Source organism: Phacochoerus africanus, chromosome 3 (assembly GCF_016906955.1).
Source record: "Phacochoerus africanus isolate WHEZ1 chromosome 3, ROS_Pafr_v1, whole genome shotgun sequence".
NCBI lineage: Eukaryota > Metazoa > Chordata > Mammalia > Artiodactyla > Suidae > Phacochoerus > Phacochoerus africanus.
This window is the reverse complement of record NC_062546.1, coordinates 38,103,229-38,117,491: the sequence shown is the minus strand read 5'-3', so window position 1 is coordinate 38,117,491 and position 14,263 is coordinate 38,103,229. Positions and strand designations below refer to the sequence as shown.

Sequence of the window (14,263 nt, the reverse complement as noted above, 5' to 3'; positions counted from 1 at the left end):
TCCACTTAGGTCAGCACTGGTCACCTCCACTCACTCACTCGTCCATTTCTTCATTCACCAGGGCCAGCAGATCCATCAGTCACTGAGGATGCACCAACCCCTTCCCTTATATCCTTAAGACCTTCCAGCAGCATCTCTACCACCGTACACATCAGCCCCAGGGCCTCAACTCCACTACTAGGAAGTGGATTAGATCTGTGGACTGAAGCAAGTGATTTAAGCTGGCCGAGTCTCTTTGATAAAGAAAAACAGAGCTGAAGTTGACCTCACTTGATTCTCATAGGATTAAAGCACACGTGAGCACCGGCCAAGCAGCATTTCTGACTCCGATGCAAACTCCAGCAAGCCCAGTCCACCCTTCTTCTCCTGGCCCTTCATCTCTCCTTATGGCCCCCGTTCCTACTGCTGTTGTCCTTTTCTAGGCTTCCCTGATAATCAATCGACATTTCCAGACACCACCACTCCAGGCCTCTCCCTGGAACATCTTCTCCACGTTCACAACATACCTTAACTCCAGCAATTATATCACCCCAGAAAGTCAATCTCCTCCACAAACCAATTCTAAACCACGGACATTTCTCAAATGTTAAGGAATGTGCGAATCACCCTGGGATCTTGCTAGAAAATGCAGTTGGATGCAGTGGGTCTGGAACAGTTCCTGAAATTCTGCATTTCTAACGCTCTCCCAGGAAGCGCTGATGATTCTGGTATCTGGACACACCAAGGTACAAGAACCCAGATTAGAATCCCACTTCAGGATGTCATCGCATGGGTTACAACACCAGGTGAGCAGGACAGGAACCCCCATCCTTTTAGCACCTGGAGACCTGAAGCGGTATCTCCAAAGAAGCTGTTAACAAGCCAGGAAGAAGCCCCACTGTGCAACCACGTTACTCCCCCTACCCTGTGCTTCCCCGTAACCGCTCTGCTCTAATAGCTGCTTGTCCCATCCAGGGAAATGCACTTGTCCCGGTCACACAACGCACCAACGTGGAACAGGCTCCTGGGAGGGTCTTCGGGTCTGTACTCTTTTTCCCATGTCACATCTACATTTCAGATCACCAAAGCCTACAGCATAGGGTTTCTGGACAAACTCCAGCTTCCTTACAGGTTCTAGAACGATTCTGGACAAGACACTCTTTCTAGAAACCTTCTTTCTAGGACCTATCATGATCCACCCAAGCAGGGAAACATGCCTCCGGTTTGAAGTCTACCTCCCAAAGCTCTGCATAAAAGCAGGACTCAAGGCCAAGTGAGTTATCCACCAGGTTTAGCGGCATATACAGGCAGACCTCGGAGATACTGTGGGCCCAGTGAAGTGACAATCACAGCAAAGCGAGTCACACACCAATGTTCTGGTTCCCTGTGCATGTAACAGTTATGCTTATACTACAGCAGGGTCTACTGAGCGTGTAGTAGCATCGTGTCTAAAAAAAAAAAGATACACATACTTAAAACACTTTCTTGCTAAAAAATGCTATCATGTGAGTATTCAACAAGTAGTAATCTTTTTTGTGACAGTAACATGACAGATCACTGATCAAATATAATAATAAGGGTAAAGTTTGAAACATTGTGAGAATTACCCAAACGTGACACAAAGTGAACAAATGCTGTTGGAAAAATGGTACTGACAGACTCACACGATATAAGGTTACCACAACTTTCAATTCATAGGAAACGCAGTATCTACAAAGTACACTAAACCAAAGCGCAGTAATGAAGTATGCCTGTTAACATCCCCCCAAAAATGCTTTATTTGCAGAGCTCCTTTAAAAAAGTAGTCACGGCCAAGTTTTGACACAAAAATTATAATCATCATGCTCAGAAGTGGGGGAAAAAAAAAGAATCAACCTTTTGGGGACTGAATCCTTCTCAGGCTTAAGATAAATGGTGCTATGTAACAACCAAAAAGCGAGGTTAGCAAAGGCTAATTTTATGTGAGTCATATTCAGAAAAAAAACTTAGCAAGATGGTTTAAAGAGTTTTAGGGTAGGCATGTTTTTCTCAATATGAAAATAAACCACAAGAGAGATTTTGAAAATACCATACCATTTCTTGTGAAACATAATCTGGACTTTCTGTATCAGCAGAATAAAAAGAAAAGTCATAGGTGAAGGTCTTGGTCCGTTCTCTTCCTGAGTCTCCAGTCCCTCCTTCCGGTATCTAGAGAGAGAGATGATGATGTAAGAGAAAAATAATAATAATGTGAAGAGCACTGTCAACTAACAGGTAATCTATCTAATTCAAGACAAAAAAAAAAAAAACTTCATAAAAAGTACACAACAATCACCATTTTCCATTATTTATTCCCTCGTATTTAATTCTCCCGGCCACTTCTTGAATGAGTGAATGAATGAATGAACAAAGAAGCAAATCTAAAACTCCTCCCAGCAATCCAGGCTCTCCACAATATGAACCACGGCTATTTTTCTGGACTTTTTAATCATGATTACCTTACCTGAACCTGACACTCCAGCCAGACTCAATGTTTTTCTACTGTTCCCTGCATCCAAAACCACGAGAGCTGGAGTCTGCCCGACTCCAGAGGGTGCTGTTCACACAGATCACAACATGACCTCGGTTGTGTGATTCTGTGGCCGCACTGAAAACTCCAGGTCAGATGCTTCCTCTTGCATTTGCATGATGCTTCCTTTGGGCCCTCCTTCCAGAAGCAATTAGCGCCCCCCACCCCCCTACCCCCCACCCCACACCCCATCTAGTCTCCCTGGTCACATCTTACATACATCTTGTCTCGCTATGTATGGAAACTGAATCAAGAGCCATGTTTAAAAATCTTCATGTGGGAATTCCCATTGCGGCTCAGTGGAAACAAATCTGACTAGTATCCATGAGGACACAGGTTCAATTCCTGGCTCAGTGGGTTAAGGATCCGGCGTTGTTGTGAGCTGTGGTGTAGGGGGAAGATGTGGCTCATATCTGGCATTGCTATGGCTGTGATGTAGGCCGGCAGCTGAAAGCTTTGATTTGACCCCTAGCCTGGGAATCTCCATATGCCACAGGTGCAGCCAGAAAAAGATCAAAAAAAGAAAAGAAAATCTTCATATGCCACCAAAGCCTCACATAGTTTCCCTGGACATGAGCTGAATAAAGTGAATGAGCATCATATTTTCCAACACAACTCAGATACTATAAAGAAAAAATTTTAAGGTTATTATTCAAAATATTAAAAAGCTGGTCCTCTATTCTGATTATATCTGACAAGGAAATGTTCGTAAACCTCAAAAAGCAACTGAGTGGCAATGAGGTTCTGCTGTACAGCACAGGGAACTCTATCCAGTCTCTTGGGACAGTATGAGAAAAAGAATGTGTGTGTACATATGACTGGGTCACTATGCCGTACAACAGAAATTGGCAGAACACTGTAAATCAACTACACTGTAACTTTTAAATATACATTAAAAATAATAAAATGTAATAAAGCACATGTTAAAAAAAAAAAGCAACAGAAGCATCATAGAAAACAGATTTCATTACACACAAAGAAGACTCATCCAAGGCCAGGGTCTCCCAGCTCCGTTTCGGCAAATACAATTTTTGATCAAGACTTTGACCACAGCTCTGTGAGCATGGGAGAGGTGGGAAGCAGCGCCAAGCCAAGGTCACGGACAGCAGAGAACAGAGTGTGACTAAAAGCAAGGTGAGAAAATGTGGGAGGTCAGATGAGGAGAAGCCAGCTGTGGGCCAAACAGAACCACAGGCACTAGCACTGCAGGGGGAGAAAGAAGCCATTCCACTGGAAGATGCCTCAGGCCAGAGGCACTAGGCCTCGAATCACCCAGAACCAGCCTGGCTGGAAGACAGGGGCAGGCCCCCTTGCTTCCACCCCTGGAGATCAAGTTACACTTCTTTCAACTGAATTTCAAAGTGTGTTCCCTGGAGCCAGGAATTAACAGAAATCCAACAGGAGACGGATCTGCTCTTGGCCATGGGCCAAATCCATGAGCAAGTGACAAATATCAAAGAAGAATGAGGGAGTTCCCATCGTGGCGCAGTGGTTAACGAATCTGACTAGGAGCCATGAGGTTGCGGGTTTGGTCCCTGGTCTTGCTTAGTGGGTTAACGATCCGGCACTGCCATGAGCTGTGGTGTAGGTTGCAGACGCGGCTCGGATCCCGCGTTGCTGTGGCTCTGGCGCAGGCCAGTGGCTACAGCTCCGATTCAACCCCTAGCCTGGGAACCTCCATATGCCGTGGGAGTGGCCCAAGAAATAGCAACAACAACAACAACAAAAAAGACAAAAGACAAAAAAAAAAGAAGAATGAGGTTAGGTCCATAAAGCACGTGACTTCATTATTATTGATTCTACACTTATTTTTGCCCTAAGTGAAAAGTATTCAGAGTCCTTACCAAATTCATGGACCAGAAGAAAAACCAGAATATTTTAAGTAAAAAGGAACTCATCATCTTAGAAAATTCTTGGGTTTTTTTTTTTGGTTTTTTTTTTTTTTTCAGAAAAAAATTTCAGGTATTTTAATTTTTCATCCTAAGTTTTGAATAATACCAGCTCCTCTTGCAAAGTTTACAAAATCAATTATTTTTGGGAGTTCCCTGGTAGCCTAAAGGATCCAGCACTGCCATTGCTGTGGCTTAGGTTCAATTCCTGGCTTAGGAACTTACACATCCTCAAGGCATGACCAAAAAATATTTTTATCATTTTCATTAAAAATGAAAACAAGAGTTCCCATTGTGGCTCAGCAGAAACGAATCTGACTAGGAACCATGAAGTTGTGGGTTCTAGACCTGGCCTTGCTCAGTGGGTTAGGGATCCAAGACCGCCATGAGCTGTGGTGTAGGTTGCAGACAGGGCTCGGATCCCGCGTTGCTGTGGCTGTGGTGTAAGCCAGCGGCTACAACTCTGACTCGATCCATAGCTGAGAAACCTCCATATGCCACAGGTACAGCCCTAAGAAGACCAAAAAAAAAAAGAAAACAAATCTAAGGCCAGAGCTTATTTAATGGTCCACAATAAGCCAGGCTGAGAGTAAGGATCCACCAAGGACACAGGATAAAAATGCCTGGGTCAGGGCTAAACCCACAAGCTCACACCCCAGAGCTTCAGCTCGGGTCTGGCTCCCAGATCAATGAAACCAGGGACCAGAGACAGGAGAGGAGACAGAGCATCAACCCTTCCACTTAGTGAAGGATCCCAGGCCAAGTACAAGTTGCCATGGTTAACTGAGCTGGGAAAGGAGGCCGTGGAAAGGGCAGATGTATTTACCCTCAAACCATGTGACACTAAAACAAACACGGAACTCACGGAACTGGAGCCAGGCCAGGTCACTACTTGCCTTCAAGTTTGTGATTGTTGTTTTGCTTTTCTCCATTTGAATGATGAATTTGGCTTCCAAGTCCTTTTCCCTACAATAAAAATAAATTCAGTATTGGTTAGGAAAGAAGAGATTGTTTTTCCAAGGTTTGTTGTCTTTACTTTTTACATATGGCGGTTTGTTTCTAAACAGCATGTGAAATGCAGTCTCTGATACACCTCCTCCCAAATCCTCACTAGCATAAACATGAAGACACACAAAACAGATGCCACCGTCAAAAACCTAAGACTGAAAACACTATGTCAGCAACCCTGGAAGAATGTCTACCTAGGAGCCAAAAGGATTGTAAGAGAAATGACAGAAACCACGGAGGCTGCGCGACTACAGAAGAGAGCAGCCCTGCCACCTGGTACAGAAGAAAGTCACCTTATTCCTCCATCCAGGATGAGGACAGAGAAGAAAATTAACTGAGTGGTCACAACTTCCAGAAGCTGCCAGAGCATCCCCTCCTCCCCATACCTTCATTCTATATCCATTCAGAAACTGGCAGGCCTAGAAAACACTTGAACTAGGAAATTAAGAGAACTCCTAAAAAGTACAGTTCTCTAGAATAAATTAGCAAAGACCTACACGATGGAGCGTGATGTCACTGGAAAAGAAATGAGGAAGTTCTCCACGTGCTGCTGGGGACGGGGGCCAGGGCACATTAAGTAGGAAATACGAGGAGGAGAAAGGATACACAGAATTGCTACCCCTTGAACTCAAAGATAAAAAGGCCAGCCTATTTATTTTCCAAAAGGTTACCTAGGGAGGAAGAAGATGAAATGGAAGAGGCAGAGATAGGAGCCAGATTTTTACAAAAAAATACCTCAATCTGGAGATCCTCCTTAGAATGATGAAAATAATGTCCACAGAAATAAAACAAAATTACTTGTTAATAACCTAAAACACAAAAATACGTTGAAGCAAATGAACCTGTGTGCCACACACAGTGAGAGAAGATTTCAGTGGTGACTGCAGGAGGAATCTGGTCTGAGGAGAAAAAGAATGACAAAGCCATCTTAAAGCTTTTTCAGGAATCTTCTTTTTTAATTATTATTTCATTGGAGTAAACTTAAAATGTTGTATTAGTATCAGGTGTACAGCAAAGTGAATCCATCATACATATAAACACAGCCACTAATTTTTCTCATATAGATTATCACAAACTATAGAGTAGATTTCCTGTGCTATAAAGTTCTCGTTAATCTTCTATTTTATACAGTAGGGTGTACGTGTTATTCCCACCTTCCCAATTCCACCCCCCCCCCCCCCGCCCCGCCAAGGAATCATATTTTTGGGAATAAAGTAAGTGTGGTTATTCTGGGATTTCTGCTTGTGTATTGTGAGATTATACATGAGTAATTATGTTTCTGCCACTGAGAACCCAGGCTTTTGATTAAGATATAAACATTAGATTTGTTAAAAAGAAACTAAAAGGCCAAAATGGAGTCACTTAGGCTAATCCCACCAAGACTTAGTACCTAACTTAATGCAGTTTCAGCCTCTCCCAGGAGCAAATCTTGAACCAATCATCTGGAATTACCTAGTTTACACTAAAAAGGGAACCTGCCTGCTATGACCCCTGCCACCCCCAGGGAAGCTGAAATAATCTCTCCTAACTCACTTGTCACACCCTCTTTCTGCCTATAAAAGCCTTTCAGTTTGTACAGCTCCTAGCAGGGCCTTTCTACTCAATAGGTGGGTATTGCCAGATTCATGAATCATCTAAGAAAGTCAATCAGATCTTCAAATTCACTTGGCTGAGTTTTTTGTTTTGTTTTTTTGTTGTTGTTATTGTTTGGATTTTTTTTGTTTGGTTGGTTTTTTTTTTTTTTTTTTGTCTTTTTAGGGACCTGGATTCACTCCTGGGCACTCAGGAGCTGGCCAATGCTCAGAATCAGGGGCTTTTGGTCCTTTAATTCACTAAACTTACTGGGTTTTTTTTTTTTTTAGGGCCACACCCACAGCACATGGATGTTTCCAGGCTAGGGGTCCAATTAGAGCTGTAGCTGCCAGCCTATACCACAGCCACAGCAACACAGGATCCGAGCTGTGTCTGCAACCTACACCATGGCTCATAGCAACGCCAGATCCTTAACCCACTGAGTGAGGCCAGGGATCAAACCTTCTTCCTCATGGATATGAGTCAGATTAGTTTCCTCTGAGCCACGACGGGAACTCCTGAATTTCCTTAACAGATTGATGAGGCTAGGTTAAAAACTCTGCAGTCCTGAATCTGAATGGGAAATACTAACATGAACTTTATCTGAAGTGGAAAGTACTCCCCTAGCTTTGTCCTCTAAAAAGGCCTAGAATCTTATGACCAAATCATAGTATCTAAATACCATTTTGACTAAGGTAAGTCAGGGATCTTTGGAGAAAGATTCAATGCAAACACAAACACAGAGGGACTGTGGGTTTGGTTCCAGACCATCACAACAAAATAAACAGCACAACAGTGAGTCACATGAATTTTTGTGTTTGTTTCCCAGAGCATACAAAAGTGTCACATGTAAAGTGTGCAATAGTATTATGTGGGAAAAAAAATGGTACATAACTTAAAAATACTTTATTACAGGAGTTCCCATGTGGTTCAGCGGAAATGAACCCAACTAGTATCCATGAGGATGCGGGTTTGATCCCTGGCCTCGCTGAATGTGCTAAGAATCGCAGCATGCCGTGAGCTGTAGTGTAGGTCACAGACATGGCTCAGATCTGGCGTTGATGTGGCTGTAGTTTAGGGCAGCAGCTGAAGCTCCGATTCAACCCTAGCCTGGGAAATTCCATATGCCATGGATGCTGCCATTAAAAAAAAATATTTTCTAGTACTTTAATAGCTAAAAACGCTAGCCATTATTTGAGCCTTCAGCAAGCGGTAATCTTTTTCCTGGTTGAGGGCCTTGTATCAAGTTGATGGCCACTGGACTGGTTGGCTGTGGAAATTTTTTTTTTGCTTTTTTTTTTTTTTTTTTTTTTTTTTTTTTAGGGCTACAGTTGTGGCATATGGAAGTTCTCAGGCTATGGGTCATATTGCAGCTACAGCTGCTGGCCTGACCACAGCCTCAGCAAAGCCAGATCCAAGCCACGTCTGCGATCTACACCATAGCTCACAGCAACACCAGACCCCAAACCCACTGAGAGAGGCCAGGGACTGAATCCACGTCCCCATGGATACTGGTCAGAGTCATTTCCGTTGCGCCACAATGGGAACTCCAGAAATTTCTTAATATAAGACAATAATGAAATCTGCCTCATCAACTGACTCTTCCTTTGATGAACAATCTCTCTGCAGCAAGCAGTGCTATTTGATAGTATTTCAACCACAGAATCAAAACTGTGGTCAATCCTCTCAATCCCTGCTGCTGCTTTATCGACCAAGTTGATGTTATATTCTAAACCCTTTGTTGTCATTTCAACAATCTTCACAGCAAATTCACCAACAATCTCAGCATCTTCTGGAACCATAGAAGAATAGAATCTCAAGGAACCATTTTTTTTTTTTTTTTTTTTTTTTGGTCATCCATAAGCAGCAGCACTTTATCCATTTAAAGTTTTACCCTGGAGAGTTCCCTTCATGGCTCAGTGGTTACCAAACCCGACTAGTATCCATGAGGATAAGGGTTCGATCCCAGGCTTTGTTGAGTGAATTAAGGATCCGGTGTTGGCGTTCCCATCGTGGCTCAGTGTTTAACGAATCTGACTAGCATCCATGAGTATGCAGGTTTCATCCCTGGCCTTGCTCAATGGGTTAAGGATCTGGCATTGTCGTGAGCTGTGGTGTTGGTCAAAGACACGGCTGAGATCCTGCATAGCTGTGGTGTAAGCCCACAGCTGCAGCTCCGATTTGACCCCTAGCCTGGGAACCTCCACATGCCTTGGATATGGGCCTTAAAAAAAGCAAAAAAGAAAGGATCTGGTGTTGCCATGAGCTGTGGTACAGGTCAAAGACGTGGCTGGGATCCCATGTTGCCATGGCTGTGGTGTAGGCTGTCAGCTATAGCTCTGATTTGACCCCTAGCCTGGGAACTTGAACATGCCACACCTGAGACTCTTTAAAAAAAAAAAGGCAATAAGTAAATAAAGTTTTATCCTGAGATTGCAGCAATTCAGTCACGTCATCGGGATCCCCACTGGTTTTTTTAGGGCCACACCTGTGGAATATGCAAGTTCCCAGGCTAGGCGTCAAATCAGAGCTACAGTTGCCAGCCTACAACACAGATACAGCAACACCAGATCTGAGCCGTGTCTGCCACCTGCACCACCGCTCACTGGCAATGCTGGACCCTTTAACCCACTGAGTGGGGCCAGGGATCAAACCCATGTCCGCATGGATACTAGTAAGGTTCTTTTCTGCTGAACCACAAAAGGAACTCTAGGATCCACTTTTAACTCTAGTTCTCTTGCTGTTTCTACCACACCTGTACTTACGTTCTCCATTAAGCCTTGAACCCCTCGTAGTTGACTTTGAGGGGTGGAATCAACTCCTTCCAAATACCAGCTACTGTTGATATTTTTACCCCTTCCCATGTATCATATTCTTAATGGCACCTAGGATGCTGAATCCTTCCAGAAGGTTTTCAATTTACTTTACCCAGATCCATCAGAGGAATCACTACCTATAGCAACATATGTAATATATATATATATTTTTTTGGTCTTTCGTCTTTTTGAGGGCCTCACCCATAGCATATGGAGGTTCCCAAGCTAGGAGTCAAATCAGAGCTGTAGCCGCCGGCCTACGGCAGAGCCACAGCAATGCAGGATCTGATCCGAGCCGCATCTGCGACTGAAATGTATTTCTTAAATAAGAAGACCTAAAAGTCAATCACTCCTGGATCCAGGGGCTGCAGAATGGATATTGTGCTAGCCAGCATGAAAACCACAATCATCTCAGTGTCCATCTCCAACAGAGCTCCTGGGTGACCGGGTGTATGGTCAGTGAACAGTCATTATTTTGTTTTGTTTTTTGTTTTGTTTTTGTCTTTTTTGTCTTTTCTAGGGCTGCACCCATGGCCTATAGAGGTTCCCAGGCAAGGACTCGAATTGGAGCTACAGCTGCCAGCCTACACCACAGCCGCAGCACTGGGGGATCTGAGCGGCGTCTTCGACCTACACCACAGATCAAGGCAACACCGGATCCTTAACCCACTGAGTGAGGCCAGGGATCGAACCCGCAACCTCATGGTTCCTAGCCAGATTCGTTAACCACTGAGCCACGATGGGAACTCCAGCAGTCATATTTTGAAAGGAATTTTTTGGAAAACAGACTTGTGGTTGCCAAGGGGGAGGGGGAGGGAATGGGATGGATTGGAAATTTGGGGTTAACAGATGCAAACTATTGCATTTGGAGTGGATAAGCAATGAAATCCTGCTGTACAGCACTGGGAACTATATCTAGTCACTTGTGGTGGAGCATGATGGAGGATAATGTGAGAAAAAGAATGTGTATATATATATGTGTGTGTGTGTGTGTGTGTGAGATTGGGTCACTTTGCTGTACAGCAGAAAATTTATAGAACACTGTAAATCCAGCATAATGGAAAAAATAAAAATCATTATTTAAAAAAAAAGAAGAAATGATCAGATTAGAATATCATCATTTTGTAGCCTGGTTAACTAATGGCTCCAGGGAGCAGCAATCAGTAACTAGACCAGCCACTAGTTACCACTAGACCACCAGACAAGCTGTGTATCTGAAATGAAAGACCAACACCACTGCCCCATAAATCTTGCCCCCTCTCCCTAAAAGGCCTGACCCGACCTAGACCTGATGTCAGGGCAGTGAGCCACCAGAGAATACTGGGGGTGGGAGAATGTGTCAAACAATGTTGGGGGGCCGATGGGCAAAATCCAGCCTCTGGGAAGGATAGCTAACAAATGACCCAGCTTAAAGACATGCCAACCAACTGGAATCTCCATTCAAACAGAAAAGGCACTTTTAGAAATTATACGTAGGGAAATGTTATGACTGACTAGATATTGGATGATATTAAGGAATTATTATTACTGTTTTAGGTGTGATAATGGTATTGTGATGATTTTAAAAAGGTCTTAACCATTTAGAGAGACATGCTGAAATACTTGCAAATGAAATGATACGCTGTCTGGGGTTTATTTTTAAATAATCCTGGGGGAGTTGCGGGGGTGTGGAGCCAGATGGGGCTAGCACCTGGCCACCTCAGGATGAACAGGGTCAGAATAAACACCACCCAGAGCAATTAAGCTCAAAGAGTATGTTGCAAAAAATACCATTCAAGAACTACAATGGATCCCCACTGCCTGCTTCAACTTTTCCAAGCCACTCTGAGGAAGTGCAGGGCTGAGTGAACAGAACACTGACTCAGGGACAAATAAATGCCCTCCCTCCCATGTGTGGGCAGCTCCACTCTGGACCCAAAAGGGGGAACTGCCTCAGGGACACTCCACGTTCACGTGCCAGAAAACAAACACCTTGCATAGTTACCCCTGTGCATAGCATTCAACCTCCAAAGATACATTCCATCCAGCCAGGGAGCCACACGGATTCGTGCTGTTGATGCTATGAACGGCCACGTCTCGGTTCCTCCCATTTCCCCCAGAGGTCATTTCTCAGGCACTCACCAACCTACTGTGTCTACATCTTTCCCTTTAAAACCACGGGTATTATCATCAAATGCCTGCTGGGAGAAGAAAACCATCCAGAGATCTCAGAGGACTGGTCATGGCCACGACAGGTGGGATGCAGGACACAGCACATCTACCCCAAAGGTTAAAGAACTCTAGGCTCTGGGCCTTACGCCTCGGGAGCAGCTGGGTTTAAAGGGCCCTCCCCATGATCATTTATTCCAACCTGTAAGTTACCATGACAGTACCTTCCTGGCTTTAAATTAACATCCACTCCAGAAAAATAGCAGGCAAGAGTTCCCATTGTGGCTCAGTGGGTTAAGAACCCAACATAGTGTGCATGAGGATGCAGGTTCGATCCCTGGCCTCGCTAGTGTGCATGAGGATGCAGGTTCGATCCCTGGCCTCGCTCAGTGGGTTAAGGATCCAGCGTTGCTGCGAGCTGTGGTGTAAGTCAAAGACGCGGCTTAGATCTGGCATTGCTATGGCTGTGCCGTAGGCCAGAGGCTGTAGCTCCAATTGGACCCCTCGCCTGGGAACCTCCATATGCCACGAGTGTGGCCCTAAAAATAATAATAATAATCACAGGTCATCAAGATTAATACGAAAGCCATCTGTTTCAGAAAGGAAATTCCACAAATAACCATTTCCTATATCACCTCCTTCTTAAGCATAAAAACTAGAACTGTAAGGAAAAGATGTATCTTGACTCTGAAAACAATCCCTAAAGTAATAGTATTAAACATATAGAGAAGCTAGCTAGAGATTTAGCAACTCTCAGTCTACTTCCTGAAAATACTGATGGAAAAGCCAGTGTAATCTCCATGAAGCAGTTACAGTAGCTGGAATGATTCAATGCTGAAACAAACCCTCTGGTGCTTTCAACCCTAGTCGATTCCAGGAGGCTGTCAGGCTTCTAAGTAGTTCAGAAATGGAAGAAAGGAATGTGGCCCCAAGATCTCCTCTCCCTCCACACCCTGCTGACCTGCCCTACTCGGGCCCCTCATCCTCTGGGGACTGGCTTCTGCTCCTGGCTTCTGCACCCCAAGGCCTCCCTCCAGCAGCCTTACCTCCTGCTCCCAGCAGTCAGTTACCCCATCCTGTCCCATCTATCACCAGGCTGCCAACCTCAGCGACCTCTCCCCACTGCACAGCCAGTGGCCCAGGTGGGGCCACCACCACCTGTCTAGTCTCTCTGCTTGCAGCCTTGTCCCCTCCCATCCACCCTCCACTCTGCTGTCAGAGGGCCTTTTCCTGATACACAGGACACCACGTGGCTCCCTGGCTTTACCCGCCCTCAGCCACTTCTTTCAGGGGAAGCCCAGCTCCCAGCAGTAAACAAAGGCCTTGGGACCCAACCCGGCTTAAGCTGCCATCCCACCTGCTCCCAGACCATGCCCAGCCAGCCCACCACGCAGCCTCAATGCCACACCTTACTGAGCCTTTGCTGGGCCACTGCTTCACCCCCTGACTAGGGGCCCGTCCACTTGTCTCACCCCATCCACTGTGAACTGCTCGGGAGCAAGGACTCATCCATCTGGGCTTATATCCTCAGGCCTATGGTGCCATAAATTGGCTGGGCGGGGGGGGGGGGGGGTGTTTTTTATGGCTGCACCTGAGGCATATGGAAGTTTCCGGGCCAGGGGATCAAATGGCCCAGACATCCAGGTTCCCTCATCTTTAGCACCCTACCAAGCTTCTGGCCCTTTCTACACCCATATACCATACTGTACTATGCCACAGCCACAGCAACACCAGATCCGAGCCACGTCTGCAACTTACACCGCAGCTCATGGCAATGCTGGATCCTTAACCCACTGAATGAGGCCAGGGATTGAACCTGCATCCTCATGAATGCTAGTCAGGTTCTTTACCCACTGAGCCACAGCAGGTACATTGAATACGATGAGCTAACTGACCAAAGAGTCAAACGGATGCTCCCCCCACATCCCACCCTTGGCCAGGTGCATTCCCTACTTGGTCATTCCCCACGCCAGCCACTCAGCACCCCAAGTTCTGGTTTTCCCACCCATGCTCTCAAGCAAGCCTGGCCCAGGTCACTCTGACTCACCTACTTATGAATTTTCAGAAATGCCTACCCCAACCCACCCCCAACCCAAATGGGCTCCAGCCCTGCTGGTGTCATCTCCCCAGTTGGTACAGAGGGCCTCAGGGAAGCAAGACCCCAGCGTCCTCTTCACCCCACAACCTGAGCCTCTGGGCACAAGGGCGACCCTCATAATCACTGCTGGATGCCCTGTCCTTCAGCTGAAAACTGTGGACACCAGGCATCGAGCCGTCCCAGCCTCAGGTCAATTTCCTCTGAC

At 45.4% G+C, this 14,263-nt stretch overlaps 1 protein-coding gene across 5 annotated transcripts in view; it reads right to left on the bottom strand.

Annotated features, from left to right (window-relative positions):
• Positions 1-14,263, bottom strand: part of KIF16B (kinesin family member 16B) — a 306,258-nt gene that overhangs the window by 258,433 nt on the left and 33,562 nt on the right. For 4 of the 5 annotated variants that reach the window (XM_047771646.1, XM_047771648.1, XM_047771649.1 and 1 more), the window contains exons 2-3: positions 5,313-5,382; positions 2,053-2,166 (exon numbers count right to left, since the gene is read on the bottom strand). In XM_047771646.1, coding sequence (XP_047627602.1) covers positions 2,053-2,166; positions 5,313-5,382 — 184 coding nt within the window. Of the gene's footprint in view, positions 1-2,052; positions 2,167-5,281; positions 5,383-14,263 lie in introns of those variants that run through there. The other variant, XM_047771647.1, reaches the window with a different exon arrangement.